Source organism: Astyanax mexicanus, chromosome 2 (assembly GCF_023375975.1).
Source record: "Astyanax mexicanus isolate ESR-SI-001 chromosome 2, AstMex3_surface, whole genome shotgun sequence".
NCBI classification, from domain to species: Eukaryota; Metazoa; Chordata; class Actinopteri; order Characiformes; family Acestrorhamphidae; genus Astyanax; species Astyanax mexicanus.
In genome coordinates, this window is record NC_064409.1 from 64,081,577 (window position 1) to 64,098,057 (window position 16,481).

The 16,481-nt window shown below is 37.3% G+C and overlaps 1 protein-coding gene across 8 annotated transcripts in view; it reads right to left on the reverse strand.

Annotated features, from left to right (window-relative positions):
* Positions 1-1,413: 1,413 nt before the first annotated feature.
* The window catches only part of brsk2a (BR serine/threonine kinase 2a), a 343,610-nt gene continuing 328,542 nt past the window's right edge, over positions 1,414-16,481 (reverse strand). For 4 of the 8 annotated variants that reach the window (XM_049474716.1, XM_049474712.1, XM_049474713.1 and 1 more), the window contains 2 exons: positions 14,289-14,378; positions 1,414-4,126 (listed from right to left, as the gene is read on the reverse strand). In XM_049474716.1, coding sequence (XP_049330673.1) covers positions 3,915-4,126; positions 14,289-14,378 — 302 coding nt within the window. In that variant the 3' untranslated portion in view covers positions 1,414-3,914. Of the gene's footprint in view, positions 4,127-7,392; positions 9,580-14,288; positions 14,379-16,481 lie in introns of those variants that run through there. The other 4 variants (XM_049474717.1, XM_049474715.1, XM_049474718.1 and 1 more) reach the window with 3 other exon arrangements.

Consider the following 16,481-nt stretch of genomic DNA (forward strand, 5'->3'; position numbering starts at 1 on the left):
AAAATACAATTATTTCATAAAAAATACAGTACCAGTCAGAAGTTTTGACTCACCTTCTGTTTTTCTCATTTCTATTTTTTAAAATCTAAATTCAATATATTTTCTACATTGTAGATTAATAATAACAATATGAAAACAATAAAGGGACACATATGGAATTGTGTTGTACACAAAATAAAGTGTTTGTCCTTTAAAATCCCCTGATCTAAACCTGATCAACTGAAATGGTGAGAAAATACCAAGAGTGTGCAGATCTGTCCTCAAAGATAAATGTGCTACTTAGAAGAAACTAAAGTATAAAACATATTCTGGTTTGTTTAACACTTTTTGTTTACAACATTTTTTTTCACAATGTAAAAAATATAAAAGGAAAGAAAACACATTGAATGAGAAGAGGTGTGTCCAAACGTTTGACTGGAACTGTATATTGACTCTTTTTCAGACACTTCTTAAAGATACTTAAGTTGACTTTTATCAGTGTGTTTTTTTTACACTGTCCGCATATCAAGTGACTCTCCTTAGCCTGAGATCTTATAATATAATAATGTTGGGCTAGTACTGAAAAAGTGTGCTTTTCAGATTAAAATGCTATAAAGCAATATTTTCCATTAGATTAGTTTAAAATTTGAAGAAAACTAGAGGAGGTAATAGAGAATAGTGCTGGTCATTTGCAACATTTTTCTATATGAGTTAGATTTTTTTTTTTTTTATGTCTATAATATTGATAATCATCCAGAGATAATCGATTATCACAGACAAGTATTTTTTTTTAATAGAAAACTTTATGTAATTGTTCTCAGGCCATTTCAGGGTCTCCATTGATAACTGGAATGCCTATAAAATTTTGATTAAGAGCTACTGGCAACAAATTAACAGCCAGGTCGCAATACACCCCATATACGCAATGAAAAGATAGGAAAAAGCAAAGGCTTTGACAAACCAAAAGCACTCAGCACAACAAAACAACCCCCACAACAACACACCTTAGACACACCCTGAGACACACATACAAGGCCACACACACATTCCTAGTAAGTGAATGAGTTTATTGTTATGTTTTGTTTGATTTTTTTTTCTTTTCGTATTTTTTTTAGTTTGTTTCCGCTCTGAAATCTGAAATTGCTCACAGTTATGTTACAAGGGGTTTTACAGCTTCATGGTTTGTTCCTGCTCTGCAGCGGCCAAAGATAAGTGTTCATCTCGCTCGTCGTCTGGAGCCTTAATGTTCAGTAGAAGAAGACAACTGTATAAAACAGGATGATCAACAACAGGTATTGCTTTGTTTTTGTTTTGTCCCAAAAAAAAAAAGAAATTGGAAAAAAAAAGAAAAAAAAAAGGAACTCTTAGTGTGTCTGTAAACTAGGGCTCGCGAGACGGATGGAATCGTTTTCTTTCCTTGTAGAGGGTAGAGGGGAGAGAGAGAGAGAGAGAGAGAGAGAGGTACATGGTACAGACAAGAGGAAGCATTTCAAAACTCAGTGCACTAAAGGACGGGAAAAGAGAGAGAAGGACAGAAAAACAGCGGCTAGAATAACAGAGAAAAAAGAGAGGAGTCGAGAGGGTCCTCCCCCTCCCAACGCCTCACGTAACGGAGGGAAGGAGTAGCGAGAGGAGGGTGGGGGGTTAACAATTACACTAGCGCCATGCAAAGGAAAGCCAATGTCTGGCATGCACACAGCAATAATACAAGTTAAAAGCAAAGAGCAGGAACCGCCCACCCGACACTTCAACTTCACGTCTGAAGAAGGTGGGATCAGTCTATTTACAAGAGAACTGATTCAAGAGGAGCCTGTTTTTTTTTTTTGTTTTGTCTCAATCCATTGTACACACACAATGAAACTGACAAATATCAAGAAGAGGCTCATTCCCTCCCCGAAGAGGCTAGACTACATTCTTAAATAACTGTTAAATTACCGTTTTTAAACATATACTACATGTTTTTTTTTATCTCATTCAAAGCTAGGAAAGAAAGAAATATCCTCAAATATGTCCACATAATTCTCTTAACTCAAGACATAAGAAAGATCTCTTTTTTGTTCTTTTCTTTTCTTTTTTTGTGTTCTTCAAATGAACAAATCTGCGTCGCCCCGGCGCATACCAGCGCTCGGGGCTGTAAATAAATAACATTCAGTTCATCATCTAACGTCTTCCTCTCCTATACATAATCTGATAATAGAAATAAATTAGGGATTAAGGTACAGATAAAGAAGAAGTGGACCAGATATGAATAAATAAAAGAGAGAAAAAAAACAAAACAAAACAAACAAAAATACAAAAATAGTCACGTATGAATTATACACCTCTTCCGTGCTCTATAACTGCTGGTCATCAAGACATGAGATATGAACCGTAAAACGGGCGGAACGAAGCAACAACCGCTACTCTGAAACAATGAGGTCAAATAAAACGTTTCATAAAGGATGGATAAAATACAAGGAAAATGGCAATTATGTGACAGCACACGATTTAAATCTGGATCTACAACATAACTAAACATTAGTATTACATCTAGACATTTCGTTATACATAGTGTATTGGTCTGTACAACAGAACAAATCATTCATAAGTATATAATCTCCATGGACCCGACATCATTCCTCTGAATATTAACTCTTCCCGACCCCCATTGCCCCAATGCCCACCACCCTATTCCCATCTCCTCCCATCCCATCCTATAATATCCCATTCCATCCCCAACCCACATATTTGTTGGGAATAAGCATTTCATCCATTTGCAGCAGTGCTTTAGGATCTTCATTGAAAAGAAACATCGAAAAATGACACAATACAATCTGTGAAGAGTTTCCATCCCCTTGGGACAATCCTTAAGGTCTTTTCTCCCCGTTTCCACTGTCGTTTTTTTTTCTTTTTGAGTAAATCCCAGAGTTGTGCATGTCCGTAAGAGTGTCCATGTGTGTGTGTGTTTATGTATGTGTAATTGTGCACGTGTGTGTGTGGATGTGAGTAGCCTAATGTAAGTAGTGTAAGTAAGGTGGTTGAGCAGGCTGAAGGCTTGTCGCATAAGTTCTTCGTGAGTGTGTGTGTGTGTGTGTGTGTGTGTGTGTGTGTGTGTGTGTGTGTGTGTGTGTGTGTGTTTGCGTGTTAAAGTTCAGAAGCTTGGAGGATGAGGAGGATGAGGAGATTGAAGAAGGGTCGAGGAGGGCGAGGAGGACGAAGAGGAAGGGGTGGAGTCTGGCCTGGAGAGAAGAGTTGATCGGAGACTGTGTGTATCTGTGTGTATGTTTGTGTGTATATGTATGTATGTATGTGTGTATGTGTGTTATCCTCAAGAGCACAGATGATCTGGAGAGGAAAGGTGAAGGTGAGGAGGAGGGATGAAGGGTCCAGTTTCCTCGGAAATTGTCTCGCGGTGAACGGCGCCCTCTGCCGGCGAGTGTGGTTGGTGCGGGCGGGCGCAGGCGGAGCAGGGATGCGGGATGGGGGGCGTTAATAGCTTTTCTGGATAATTCCTGGCAGCAGAAACAAGTCATTACACAGGTGAGGGAGGAAAAAGGAAGCAAGGAAGGAAGGAAGGAAGGAAAAAAGAGTGGATACAACAGGAAAAAAAGCGGCTTTGCCACAAATGACAGACAATGGGTGGGTGATTGAGTGGGTGGAAGTGTGGGGGATTAGACTGAGCTGGGCTGGGTTGGGTTGGCGGATGGATGGACAGAGCAGGGGGAGGGCGTATGCTCTACTATGTAAAACTCCTCTTCATATGTGTGTTTTTTTTATACAGTCGTTCCATCATTACAAAAGTCTATTCGGTTATTTACATCACTGCTGACAGTTCATACAGTACATCAGTTAGATATTCTTATACTAAGGTTGAACAAAAGAAAAAAAAAGAAAAGAAAAAATAAAACAAAAAAAAGGAAATAGCTCAATCTACAGATCTACAACAGAAATCTTCTCTAGGGCTGCTCCTGTGTTCCAACAGAGGCCACCATCCGGGGACTGTCCCTGGCATTGCCCGCTGGGCACTTAGAGTCACTAGGGTCGGGCTCGTGCCGCCGGGCGTTAGGCGCGTGTCGGTTGGGCGTGCCAGGTGGGTGGGGCACCTGGCCGTTCTTCTCGTCTGAAAAAAGTTGTTTAATTACGTCAAAGAAGTTACTCAATGGGCTGCCTAGGTACACAGACGGGAAGAAAAAAAGGGGAAAAAAGAGAGAAAGAGAGAAAGAGAACAAACAAACAAATGAATAATGGGGATCACGCTAGGAGACGTGGCCACAGAGAGAGAGAGAGAGAGAGAGAGAGAGAGAGACAAAGCGAGGAGAGGACGAGATGGAAAGAATGAGAAGAAGAGCTCTCAGAGGCACTTTTCCCCACCAAAATGCTGGTGATATTTTCTAATTAACCTACATATAATGTATGCACACAGTGGGGTCCAACATCTGAGACCACCAGTGAAAATGCTTCTCTGCACTGTTTTTTATTATTATGTCCACCTTCTCTAAAACTACAGGAACTCCAAAAGAGTGACGAAACAAATCGACTCAACCCAGTTGCCAGATATGTCGCCAATTAAGCATTTACAGAGAAATGAGATGCCAGATTTGGCAACCCATTGGTGTGCAGGATCTACAGGCCCAGTTGCAAATGTGCCGCAAGATGTTATACATCATTCCATTCCATCGACTCTTAATTGAGTGTAATTAGTGTACAGTTTGGACACACCTTCTCATTCATTCAATGTTTTTTCCAGACTATAAAGGAACAACTATGGAGTCATGTAATAACTTTAAATACTTAGATAACATTTAGGTGACTCTACCTCATAAAACTGACTGAGAAAATCCAGCCAAGATGGGCAAAGCTGTCATCTAAGAGGTGCCAAGTTTAAAGAACGTTAAATATTAACATATTCTGGATTTATTTATAGTTTGTATGATTTCAGTATTAATCTACAATGCAGACAATCTTAAAATAATGAACAAAAACACTGAATTTAAGGTGTGTCCAAATTTCTGGCCACTGTATTTGCATATTTACATCAAAAGAGAGAGATGAATAACATATCTTTGTTTTAAATTCTTCATAATTTAAACACTTTAAGAAAAGTGTTACCAGATTTTCAGTGTGGTCTCAGATGATTTGCACTCCACTGTAAAAATTAAAGTGGTATTCAGATTCTAATGTGCTGCTCAACCAACTACAGCTCATAAACATAATTTAAGCCTGCTTGGTTCCTCGTGGGTGTTAATGAATTTCACATTATTTGGCATCAAACTCCTAAAACACATATTGTATAGAATAGTTGTATATCTTGAAAACTACTCTCATCTCTAATTGAATAAAAAATACATAAATATGAAAAGAATATTTAACTGAATATCTCCTGATATGCAGCTCTGTAAAAAAATAAGAGACCACTTAAAAATGATGAGTTTCTTTGATTTTACCAAATTGAAAACCTCCAGAGGAATCCAGAGGAAGGTGGATAATCAAAAGCCATCAAACCAAACTGAACTGTTAATTTTTTGCACAGGAGTGACATAAAGTTATCCAAAAGCAGTGTGTAAGACTGGTGGAGGAGAACATGCCAAGATGCATGAAAACTGTGATTACAAAACCAGGGTTATTCCACCAAATATTGATTTCTGAACTCTTAAAACTTTATAAATATAAACTTGTTTTCTTTCTCTCAATATTTGAGGTCTGAGAGCACTGCATCTTTTTTTTTTTGTTATTTCAGCAATTCCTCATTTTCTTTAAATAAATACTCTAAATGACTATTTTTATTTGTAATTGGAGAGAAATGTTGTCCATACTTTATAGAATAAAATATCAATGTTCATTTTACTCAAACATATACCTATAAACAGCAAAATCAAAGAAACTGATTCAGAAACTGCAGTGGTCTCGTGTTTTTTTTTTTTTTTTTTTCTAGAGCTGTATATTCTACAACACTACATGCTTCACACGGTATTGGACATTTTCCCATTGGCTCCTATTATGTGTACACAGGATTTCTATAATTTACTAAATACAGGGAAACATACTGAGGTTATTGTCTGTGGTTATTGATAGTTTATATATAGATACAGCAGATGCAGAGTAAACACATGTATGTAACTGAAGGCTTCCTCTCTAAATGCATGTTTCCTCACTTTTGTTCTGTTCCTCTCAGTCTGATGGCAGGTGGATATTGTCTCTATGCAGGATTTCCTCCTCTAATTCAGAGCTTCTGTGGGAATCTACAGACCCCTGCTCAGAAACCCACCTGCACCTACAGCCCGAGGCTGTTTACAGCTGAATAACAAAAGCTCTAATAGTGATTTCTCTGAACTAAACACACTACTACACATACTGACTCACTCTCATACACAACAGCTGCTCCTGATGCTGCTGGAGCCATTAAGAAGCTGTGAGGTAAATTATATGTGTATTAATCTAAAAGAGAGAGACAGACGCAGGCTGGACGTTCTCTAAAATGATGCAAAATATTATTAATCTAATGTTGTTAATATAATATTAGAGCTGCAGAATATCATTTTTAATTATCTTCATCTTAATACAGATCAGCAATACTCTATATTATATAGCAATATATAGTAACAGTAATAATGTATAATAAAGTTGCATAGAATAGAACTGTTCCTGAGGGATAAGCCTAGTGAACATTTTAGATTAGATTAAGATTAAAGTATACTAAGCATTATTATGCTTTAGTGCACTAAAGTCATGTACTTGTAGCCACATAATTATATAACAGTATATTTAAAGAGTGCTAAAATGGAACAACTTTTTTTTGTATAAATAAAAAATAAAAATAGTACAATAGTAGTACAATAGTAAATAGTGTTCTTAACTGTACTAAAATGGAACCATTTAAAATATACCTAAGTGACATTTAAACTTTGATACTACTTCATGTGTGTAACCCCATATTTTAAATATGCTTACAGTAAAATTATAATACATTTAATGAGTATTACAACTCGATCACTATTATACACAGAGTATATTAGACATGTAGAATTGATGTTGAATATATGTGATCTATTTATATTAGAGTACACATACACATACTGTTCCTGTCTTTTGTAAGTAGCACACTTCTAGTATACTTCATTGGATATAAAAATACAAATTTTACAAATGTTACAAATGTACTTTTTTTATTTGACATTTAAATGTGTTATTTTACACTGTATCCTATAATTTACTATTTATATATTCCTCATTATAATTACAGAGCATTAAAATACATTTTAACTGTTATAATATGTAATACCTATATATATATATATATATATATATATATATATATATATATATATATATATATATATATATATATATATATAAATACTAATGTAGTAATTTAATTTACTTTCTACAAAGTAAAAGTATATTTAGAAATAAGTATTTTAGAAGTATACAGAATTACAGTAAACTAAAAGTGTACTTTTTTTAAATATACTATTTTGTACTTTTTAAAAAGTATGAGGAAATTTTACTTTCAACTTTTTAAATGGTCAGTTCTTGTGCTGTTCACACTACACGACTGGTTGTGCTGTAAAGTTTTTCAGTTGTTGAGACTTTCACACTACATGTTTCAGCACTCCAGTTATAAACCTTGTAAACCTAGCGCTCCAGCATTAGCTCACCAACCAATCAGCTCACAATAGCAGAGATGCAGCATCTTTACTGTGTAAATCTGAAAATAGAAACATACAGGCATGCCTTCTTTTATTTTTTTAGTAAAATAGATTATTTTACTTTCTAAAATTAAAGGAATACTCAGAACAAGTAAATCAAGTTTGTAGCTTTTATCTCCTTTCACCCACTTCATAGAGGACTCACTCGCAGGCTCCCTCTAGTGTTTAACAGTGTTATAACAGGGAGAGAGAAATTGCTCAGACCCCTTATGAGATGTGTCTTGGGGGATTTTCACACCTGCAGTTCGTTTTTCTGGTCCAAATCAGTTGATGAGTTCATTTACTTGGAGCGTTTCTCCCTCTGCTTGGTTTGGTTTCACACAGGCACAAACCTAAACACACCAAAATGTGCACCAATAAACCACACGAGCAGGCCGTGTCCTCTGATTGGTTAGAGCTGTCTGGCATGGGAGAAAAAAGTAAATATAGACAGAAGATTCTGTCAGCATAGTAAACATAGTAAATCAAGTCACGTGGCTGCGAGCAGTGAGCACAGCACAGACCGCGTGTGTATGGACAGCGTTTGTTCATAGCTACGGTAAATAGTGTTATCTGGCTAATATATCAGATTAAATTGCGCCATATCAGCAGTTTATTTAGCTCAAATAAATGGACTATATTTGATAGTTGGGTCTGATCAAGACCAGATTACATTCTCACTACAAGTGAACTGCTCCAGAGTTCGTTTGGGACCAGAGCGAGATCACCTCCTCTAGCTGGTCTCGCTCCGATTCTTTTGATCCGAACCCGAGTGCGATTACTGTTTTCACACCTGCCCCAATCGAACCACACTAAAGTAACAAACGGACCAGAGTTTGTTTTAACTGTACCAAATAAGGCTGGTGTGAAAATGCCCTTGGACCTATTCTTCTCTTTCTACGTGATCCCATTGGTCGTATCCCGTTGGTAGTCACTGCTTCTGACTCCCAGTCAACGACTGGATCAGATATCTAGTATGCCAAATATTTGCCAGGTGTCAGCAATCACTTGGCGACAGCTTCTCAAGCATCTTTCAGAAGCTCAGAAAACACAATTGAGTGAGCACAGAGAAATCCCGTTTTACCTGCGAGCACAGTTTTTGTCAGCAATCAATGAAAAACTGTCGGTGACTAAAAAACTGGGCTAAAATTGTGTAGTGTGAACCTGCCATTATGAAATGTTTAGCCAAAAGTGTAGTCCAGACCTTTACAACTTACCATGTAGGCAAGCTAACTGTAACATTCACTAAAAGTCTGGTAAACTGAAAGAAGCCTAATTAATTCAATATATTTCTATGCTCTATGCGTATGAGCTTTTTTATACCAAATCCATAAACATACATTAAAATAATAGAGACTGTGTAAAACAATTACAACATGTATGTCAGCACAATAAAATTAACATAAAACTGAATTTTATCTGAATTTTAACTGAAGTTTATGTTGCATTTTACTTTAGGGGTAATGCCTTCAAATAACCGATTACTGACCACATCTTCATGCACAAATCACTCAATATACTCAATTTACAAAGTAAGTGTGTATTAAAGTCATGTAAGAGCATGCAGATCTGTGATTTACTGTGTCCGAGTTTAACACAGAGAACTTTAATGTGTGCTTGTGATCATTTGATATACAGCAGTACTGTGCTTCAGACTATGGGGTGATTTTAGGGGAGGTGAAAGGTGAAAGGGCAGTGATTTCTTTAACAGGAAGGTGAACAGCATTGTGGATTTAAAGGAAAATTCCAGTGTTTGATCATCATTACTGTCAGTATTTATTCAATTTAAAGAAATATACACTTTTTTGGGGGGGGGGGGGATAAAAACATGGAATTTTCTTTTCAGTGCTTAGTGAGGTGCTCTGTGAGAACTCAGAGATCTTACCACACTTTGACTTTGAGAGTTTGCCTGTTTTTCCAGTGCCCTGCGAGTTCTCTGGAGTTGCAGAAGAGGAAAATGGATGAGAATGTGCTTTTTAGCCTTTTTATTAGATAAATTGTGCAGCATGGGGGTCCCAGAAAAGGTTCCCAGAGAGCATAATTGGCCTTGCTCTCTCTGGGAGGATGTGACTCCTGGTTATTGGATGCAAACTAAAAATTACTAAAATAAGGTGCAACCAGCTATTTATATTTTATAGGGTTTGACTCTTCTGAAAATACAGCTCTGGAAAAAAAATAAGAGACCACTTAAAAATGATGAGTTTCTTTGATCTTACCAACTTAAAAACCTCTGGAATATAATCAAGAGGAAGATGAGTTTTTGCACCAGGAGTGGCATAATGTTATCCAAAAGCAGTGTATAAGACTGGGGGAGGAGAACATGCCAAGATGCATGAAAACTGTGATTAAAAGTTATTCCATCAAATATTGATTTCTAAACTTTATGAATATGATCTTGTTTTCTTTGCATTGCGTAGTTTATAGAATAAAACAACAATGTTCATTTTGCTCAAACATATAACTATAAATAGCAAAATTAGAGAAACTGATTGGTCTCTTATTTTTTTTCCAGAGCTGTATCTAGGAAATGTTATGTGTGTGCAGTAAATACAGGAATATACAGAATGGACCGTGTAAGACACACAGTACTGTAAAATATATAGCACTGAACTATAATAAGAACTGATATATACAGTATTTGAATCTATACAATACTGTGAGATATACAATATACAGAGCTCTGTAGGTACTAAATGATGTTAGAGGATTATTCAAACACATTTTAACTTTTATATTCACTTCTTACAGGTACTAAACTTATACATGGTTGATTGAATTATTGCATGATTATTTATAGTGTATTTAGGTTTATTTTGATCTATTCTATACAAAAAAGAAATACGGTTTTAATTTTTTTTTCTCAGTACTACATTATTGTAAATGTTATACAGGCCCTACTGAAAATAAATCTAATAATAAAATATAGATGCTGAATAAATGTAGGGACTTTCTAAATATATGCTGTATTTGTGATATACTGTACAGTATTATGCAAATGACGTGTCTGTGTTGAGAAACTTTAGAATAAGTAGAGTGTTACATGGGGCATAAAAGTGTCTAATTTCACACTAATTGTGTCTCTTAATCATCTAGAAGTGGAACAAATGAGCTGTTAGTTCATGACGTGTCTGAACAGATGTCTGTATCGGGACAAGATAAAGGATGGTTGAGCTCAGTTTTTAAAATCAGCTCTAAAATAAGGAAGTGAGGAATGTCAATTCTTTGGAAGAAGCTTCTCAAAGCTAATAAACACATAAACAACTACAATACAGGCCAAAATTTGGACACACCTTCTTATTCAATGTGTTTTCTTTATTTTCATGACTATTTATAGTGTAGATTCTCACTAAAGGCATCAAAACTATGAATGAACACATGTGGAGTTTTATCTACTGAACAAAAAATGAGCTGGCCTCTACAGTCACCGAACCTGAACCCGATCCAGATGGTTTGGGGTGAGCTGGACCACAGAGTGGCAACAGGCAAAGGGCCAACAAGTCCTAAACACCTCTGGGAACTCCTTCTTTCAAGACTGTTGGAAAACTGTTCATTTCAGGTGACTCTACCTCTTGAAGCTCATTGAGAGAATGATGCCAAGAGTGTGCAAAGCAGTAATCAGAGCAAAGGTGGCTATTTTGAAGAAACTAGAATATAAAGCATGTTTTTTTTTTTTTAGTTATTTCACCTTTTTTTTGTTAAGTACATAAAACTTCATGTGTTCATTCATAGTTTTGATGCCTTCAGTGAGAATCTACAATGTTAATAGTCATGAAAATAAAGAAAACCATTGAAAAAGAGAAGGTGTGTGGCCTGTGCTGTACATGTACACACACGTCTCTGTTTACACTCACTTATTAGTATATAGGCTAATAGATTGTTAGTATAAGTGTTAAAGCAAACTCCAGCATGAAGCTAGTTTTTTGTAGTAGAGCAGAGCAGCACACTGGATCACCCCTGAGTGCACATCCACACAAGCCTGAGATTCACACACACTCTGAGCTGCTCCACACTGAGGGACGAGGAGGCAGGGAGGCAGTGATGGGCACGTGAGCAAGGGAGTTTGACAGAGAGAGAGAGAGAGAGAGAGGAACAGAAAATAGATAAAGAAAAAGAGTAGGAAAGATGTGGAGACAGAAAAGGTAGGCTAAGACAGAGAAAGAGAGAGAGAGAGAGAGAGAGAGAGAGAGAGAGAGAGAGAGAGAGAGAGAGAGAGCACAGGAAGGTGGGATGCAGCAGGTGTGACACACCAAGTGATCGGAGATGGGAAAGGGGGGGGGAATACACTCCAGCCTGGCCCCTCCCCCTCCCTGATATCACAGCAGACCACCTGAGTCACGCTATTACAGCTCCACTGAAATCTGATTTGATGAAGCATTATTCTACCTAAACTCACATGAGTGATACATGAGTAATTCCCAATCCCAGCCCAGCCCGACCCCTCCCCTCCCCCGCTCTGCACATTTCCTCATGTTTTCTTACCCAAACACACCTGACTCAGCACGCGAGGGGCTTGTTAACTAGTTACTGAGTTGATTCAGGTGTGTTAAATGAGGGTAAGCACAAAATGTGCAGAGCGTGATTCCCCAGCCCCGGGACTGGGACTCCCCGGAGCAGACATGAGGTAAAATTAGCCAAAACATCTGCAGCAGTTTTACTGATTAAACACTTTCATTAAATTACAACATGCAATGCAAAAGAGGTTAAAGGGCCCATATCATTGAAAATCTCCACTTTATTAAATACAAGAGTTTAACAAAATGTGTAAACATTGTTAAAGTCAGTTTTCTGATGTCAAAAAAATGTCAAAATGCATTTACTTACAGTGATATATTTTTAAATATTTGTTTGTCATTAAAACCACCTTTTCTTGATTAGTAGATAAGATGTTCACCTCCTTTTAAGATGGATAAAGCACTAGGAACCACACAGAGATCAATACATAGAAAACCCTGTGACCAAAAAAGTCTACATTATATGGACTAACAGTTCTATGGTTAAAAATCCTATTCCTTATAAACATTCCTTCAGCTTTAGTCATGATGCTGTGCCATATAATGTAATATAATTTATTCTGGTAGATGGAAGTGACCCTCTTTCACAAAAAAAAAAAAATCCTTTATAAACAAAACAGAGCTGTAAAACAAGACAGTCTCAAACTCAGCGAGTGAGAATGCTAACGCCGGGGGAAGCTGGCTATTGGTGCTAGGCTAAAAGCTAACCAGTTTTCATAATATGAACACAAGGAAGTCAAATACAGGAAAGCAAATGAGTACCTGTGCTAAGCTAAATGCTAACAGTATTTGACTGGTTTTGGACTTTTAAAAAAATTACAATTTAGACAAATTAAAAGATTACTAACTGACTAAGATCCATATTGTGGTTTAACTTCTTGCAGTATAAATTAAAAAAAAATCTGTTATTACTTCTGATATTAATGCAGACACTAATATGAATTACTATGAAACACGTTTTTTTATGCGCTGTGATATCCCTTAGGGTTCCATTTTTTAAAATTAATTAAGCTATCATGGTGAAAAACTGAAGTGTAGCCCTGTGTAAATAAAAATTCTGAACCTAACTAGTGTTCAATAAGGCTGTAGTCACTAGACTTTATGCACAAATGTAAATACAACACAGGTATTCCTGATGTAAAACCCAGTCCAGAATCTCTTGTGGTGTTTAAAGAGTAAAAATTCTCAAATTTCTAAAAAAAAAAAAAAAAACAGATTCTAATTTCATTTACTACACTGATACACTGATATAAATGTTGTAATTATTTAATCAGAAACATTAAGCCATTTTTTTTCCCAATGCAATCAAATATAAGGTCCTACTTATACTGGGCAATTTAGCTTAGAGAAGGAGCTCCACATTCATGTTAAAGTGGCATAAAACATTTATTTATTTACTTATTTATTTTATGATAAAAAGAAATCTAAAGATATTGTAGGATATGGGCCCTTTAAACAATTCAGCTTTAAACTGCTGGAACTTGATTTTAAAATGAAAAGCACTGAGCTGCTGTTGTAGGAGCTGTTTCATCTCAGTAGGGGGAGCTGTTATCAAGGAGGTGAGCAGGACCTCGGCGTGCAGCAGGCAATGTGCGAGTCAGGAGGAAAGACATGCATAGAAAAAGGACAAAGGCATTTCTCTTTTTCTCTTTCTTTTCTCTTTTTTTCATCTCCATCTTCTTCTCAAAGCAGAGTTAGGGGCAGCTTTTCAGGACACCTTTTCCCCTGAAGAATCCATATCCAATCTTCCTTTATAAACCCAGCAACTGTTTCTTTATTAAGCTCATTATACTGTTCTTTTATACAAGACTTAAAGTGAAAATAATAATAATAACCAGAAGTGGGGTTTATATATATGTACACACATATAGTATATACTGTTCTCAGGCTCTGTGTACACATGCAGAGTCTGATCAGTGCATGTGAGGGGGGGTATCTGATGGTGGTGGTGGTGGTAGGGTGGGGTAGTGGGGTGGTAGAGGGGCTTGCTTTGTGGTGAAGGTGGGGTATCCCATTCACACGGAGTGGTGCTGGGGGGTTGTTTGGATCTGTGGTGTGTAGTGACGTGCTATGGAGTGGTTGTGTGGTGGGGTACATGCTCGCAGAAGATGGGGAGGGGGAGGGGCTTACTCACCGGCCAGCTGCTGGACTCCGGGCTGGTCGTGCGTGCTTAACAACTGTGTCTGGATCGTCTCCACCACTCGCTTGAAGCGCCGACTTGGACCTGCAACCACGACAGCCTTGTCAGATTTACTACTTAAAGTGTTTTCACACCTGAAAATCTGGATCAAGGTTCATGTCTTTCTACATTGTGCACATTTGGTCCGGACAGTTTTGGTTTCATAGCACAGTTTTACTACATTCTAGTGCTGGCCGATTATGGCCTAAAAATAATCTTTGATTTTTTTTTTTTTTACAAAAAATCTAATTTTTGATTATAATCAATTATAATCCCCTAGTAAAAGTCAAAGTACAGATAACAAAGAAATGGTTTAAATTTTTATTTACCTGTAAAAAAAAGAAAGAAGAAACGCTTTGGGTTGAATCGACTTATTGAGCATTGAGTGAATCAATGATCCAATAGATTGTTCACAAGCCCATACGTTCATATCACGCTCTGACCTTGTGTCACACACTGACGGACACTGGATTATACTTCAGAACAAAGGTTTGTGACAAAAAATTGAGAAATAATGCTCTAAAGAAGTCACAGAAGAAACTTTGAAGGAGAGATTATTATTGCGTTCTACAATCAATCACGGATCCTCACCGGAGACCGATGATGCTGCAGTTTTTTTTTTTTAGATACTGTAGGATTTATTTCTAGCTAAATATTTGCTTTATCCCACTGGGTGTAATAAAAATATAAGTGCGTTAGTCTGTGGGAGGCGCCGGTAACCAAGGTAAGGCAGATCAACACTGCAGAAATGAGGAGCGTTTTCAGATATTTTAGAATAAAAAGATAAAATGTCTGTATTGTGACGGCACCCCTGAGGATAGGGGCTTGGCCACCGTGATCCTGCAGTCAGGAGGCACACAGGGTCCGTTCTGCCTCAGCCTTCCTCTCACCTGTAGCGTCTCTCTAAGTGAGGGCAGAGGCTGAGTCTTTATGCCGGTACCGGAATGCTGGGACCGACAGTAGCTGCGAGTCACGACGTGGGCGGACCCACTGCTCCCCCGCCTCTGCACTTTACAGTATGTAAAATCGCGATTACTCCATTTTTCCAGAGTTGTATTTTAAGTTACTTATCTTAAGATTAAACAGTAGCCTAAACAATATGCCATGAAATAATGTATAATAAGTACTATGTAATTACAAATAACACATTTTATCCAGTAAATTCTATATAAATTGTGTAGATTAGAATTATAACTGCACCATATACAGACTTGTGCTGTTTGAGTGTACAGTATAGTGAAGGAATTGTGAATAGTGACTGTTGGGGCTGCAATGCTCGACCTGACTTATCGTTCAGAGAACTGCAGCAACTGCAGGACTGTAAAGCATCCTGATCTTCAATTACCATTACAATCTATCTGAAACAGGAACCTGACTGCACAGCCCATAAGGTTAAATCACAAACGCTGCCTGCAGATGCTCTCTCCAAAGCTGTATTTGATATAATGGCTGTAATGAGTAACAATAATAATCCATTAGCTTGTAAAGTAATGTGTTTCTATGAGAACGGTCTGACTAATGGTGCTTCCTTTGTTTTTGTTCTGCTTGTAATTGCCTGTGAGAGTGCGACAGAAACTTGATGTAATTTGCAGCCGTGATAATTAGGGTGTGGAGCTTATATCAGCACAGTGCCTGTTTGAGCACACTGTGATTGAGAGCACCAAGCCTTTTTAAGAGCACCTACCACATCTCTCCTGCTCTCTATGCTTCTCCGTGCTTCTCTTTTAAACTATAAAATGAACATCTTGATGAATCCGAAGTTTATCGTTTCGATATTAGTCATCATGCACTATTATGAATTATGTGTTACCCATTTAATTTAACATATTTTATGTTAAATTGAGTCCCACACGGTTCTATAATGGGTTTTATGAAACTGATGTTAATTATAAGAAAACTGAAGAGTGGAACTAGGTACAGGGATTAAGAACTTAATATGACACCAAACCAGCTGCAACCATTCGAAGTATTGATCCTACAAGACCTATACAGATACCCCTGACTTATCTCGGAACAGGTTTTAAGGTGGAACTGCTGCAAACTACACTTGTTCCTCCAAGATACATATTCCACAATACTAAAGTTGGACTGAGGATTAAGATCTAAACTAATTTTCCAGGTGTAAACAGTCTAGAGAGCATGATGCTG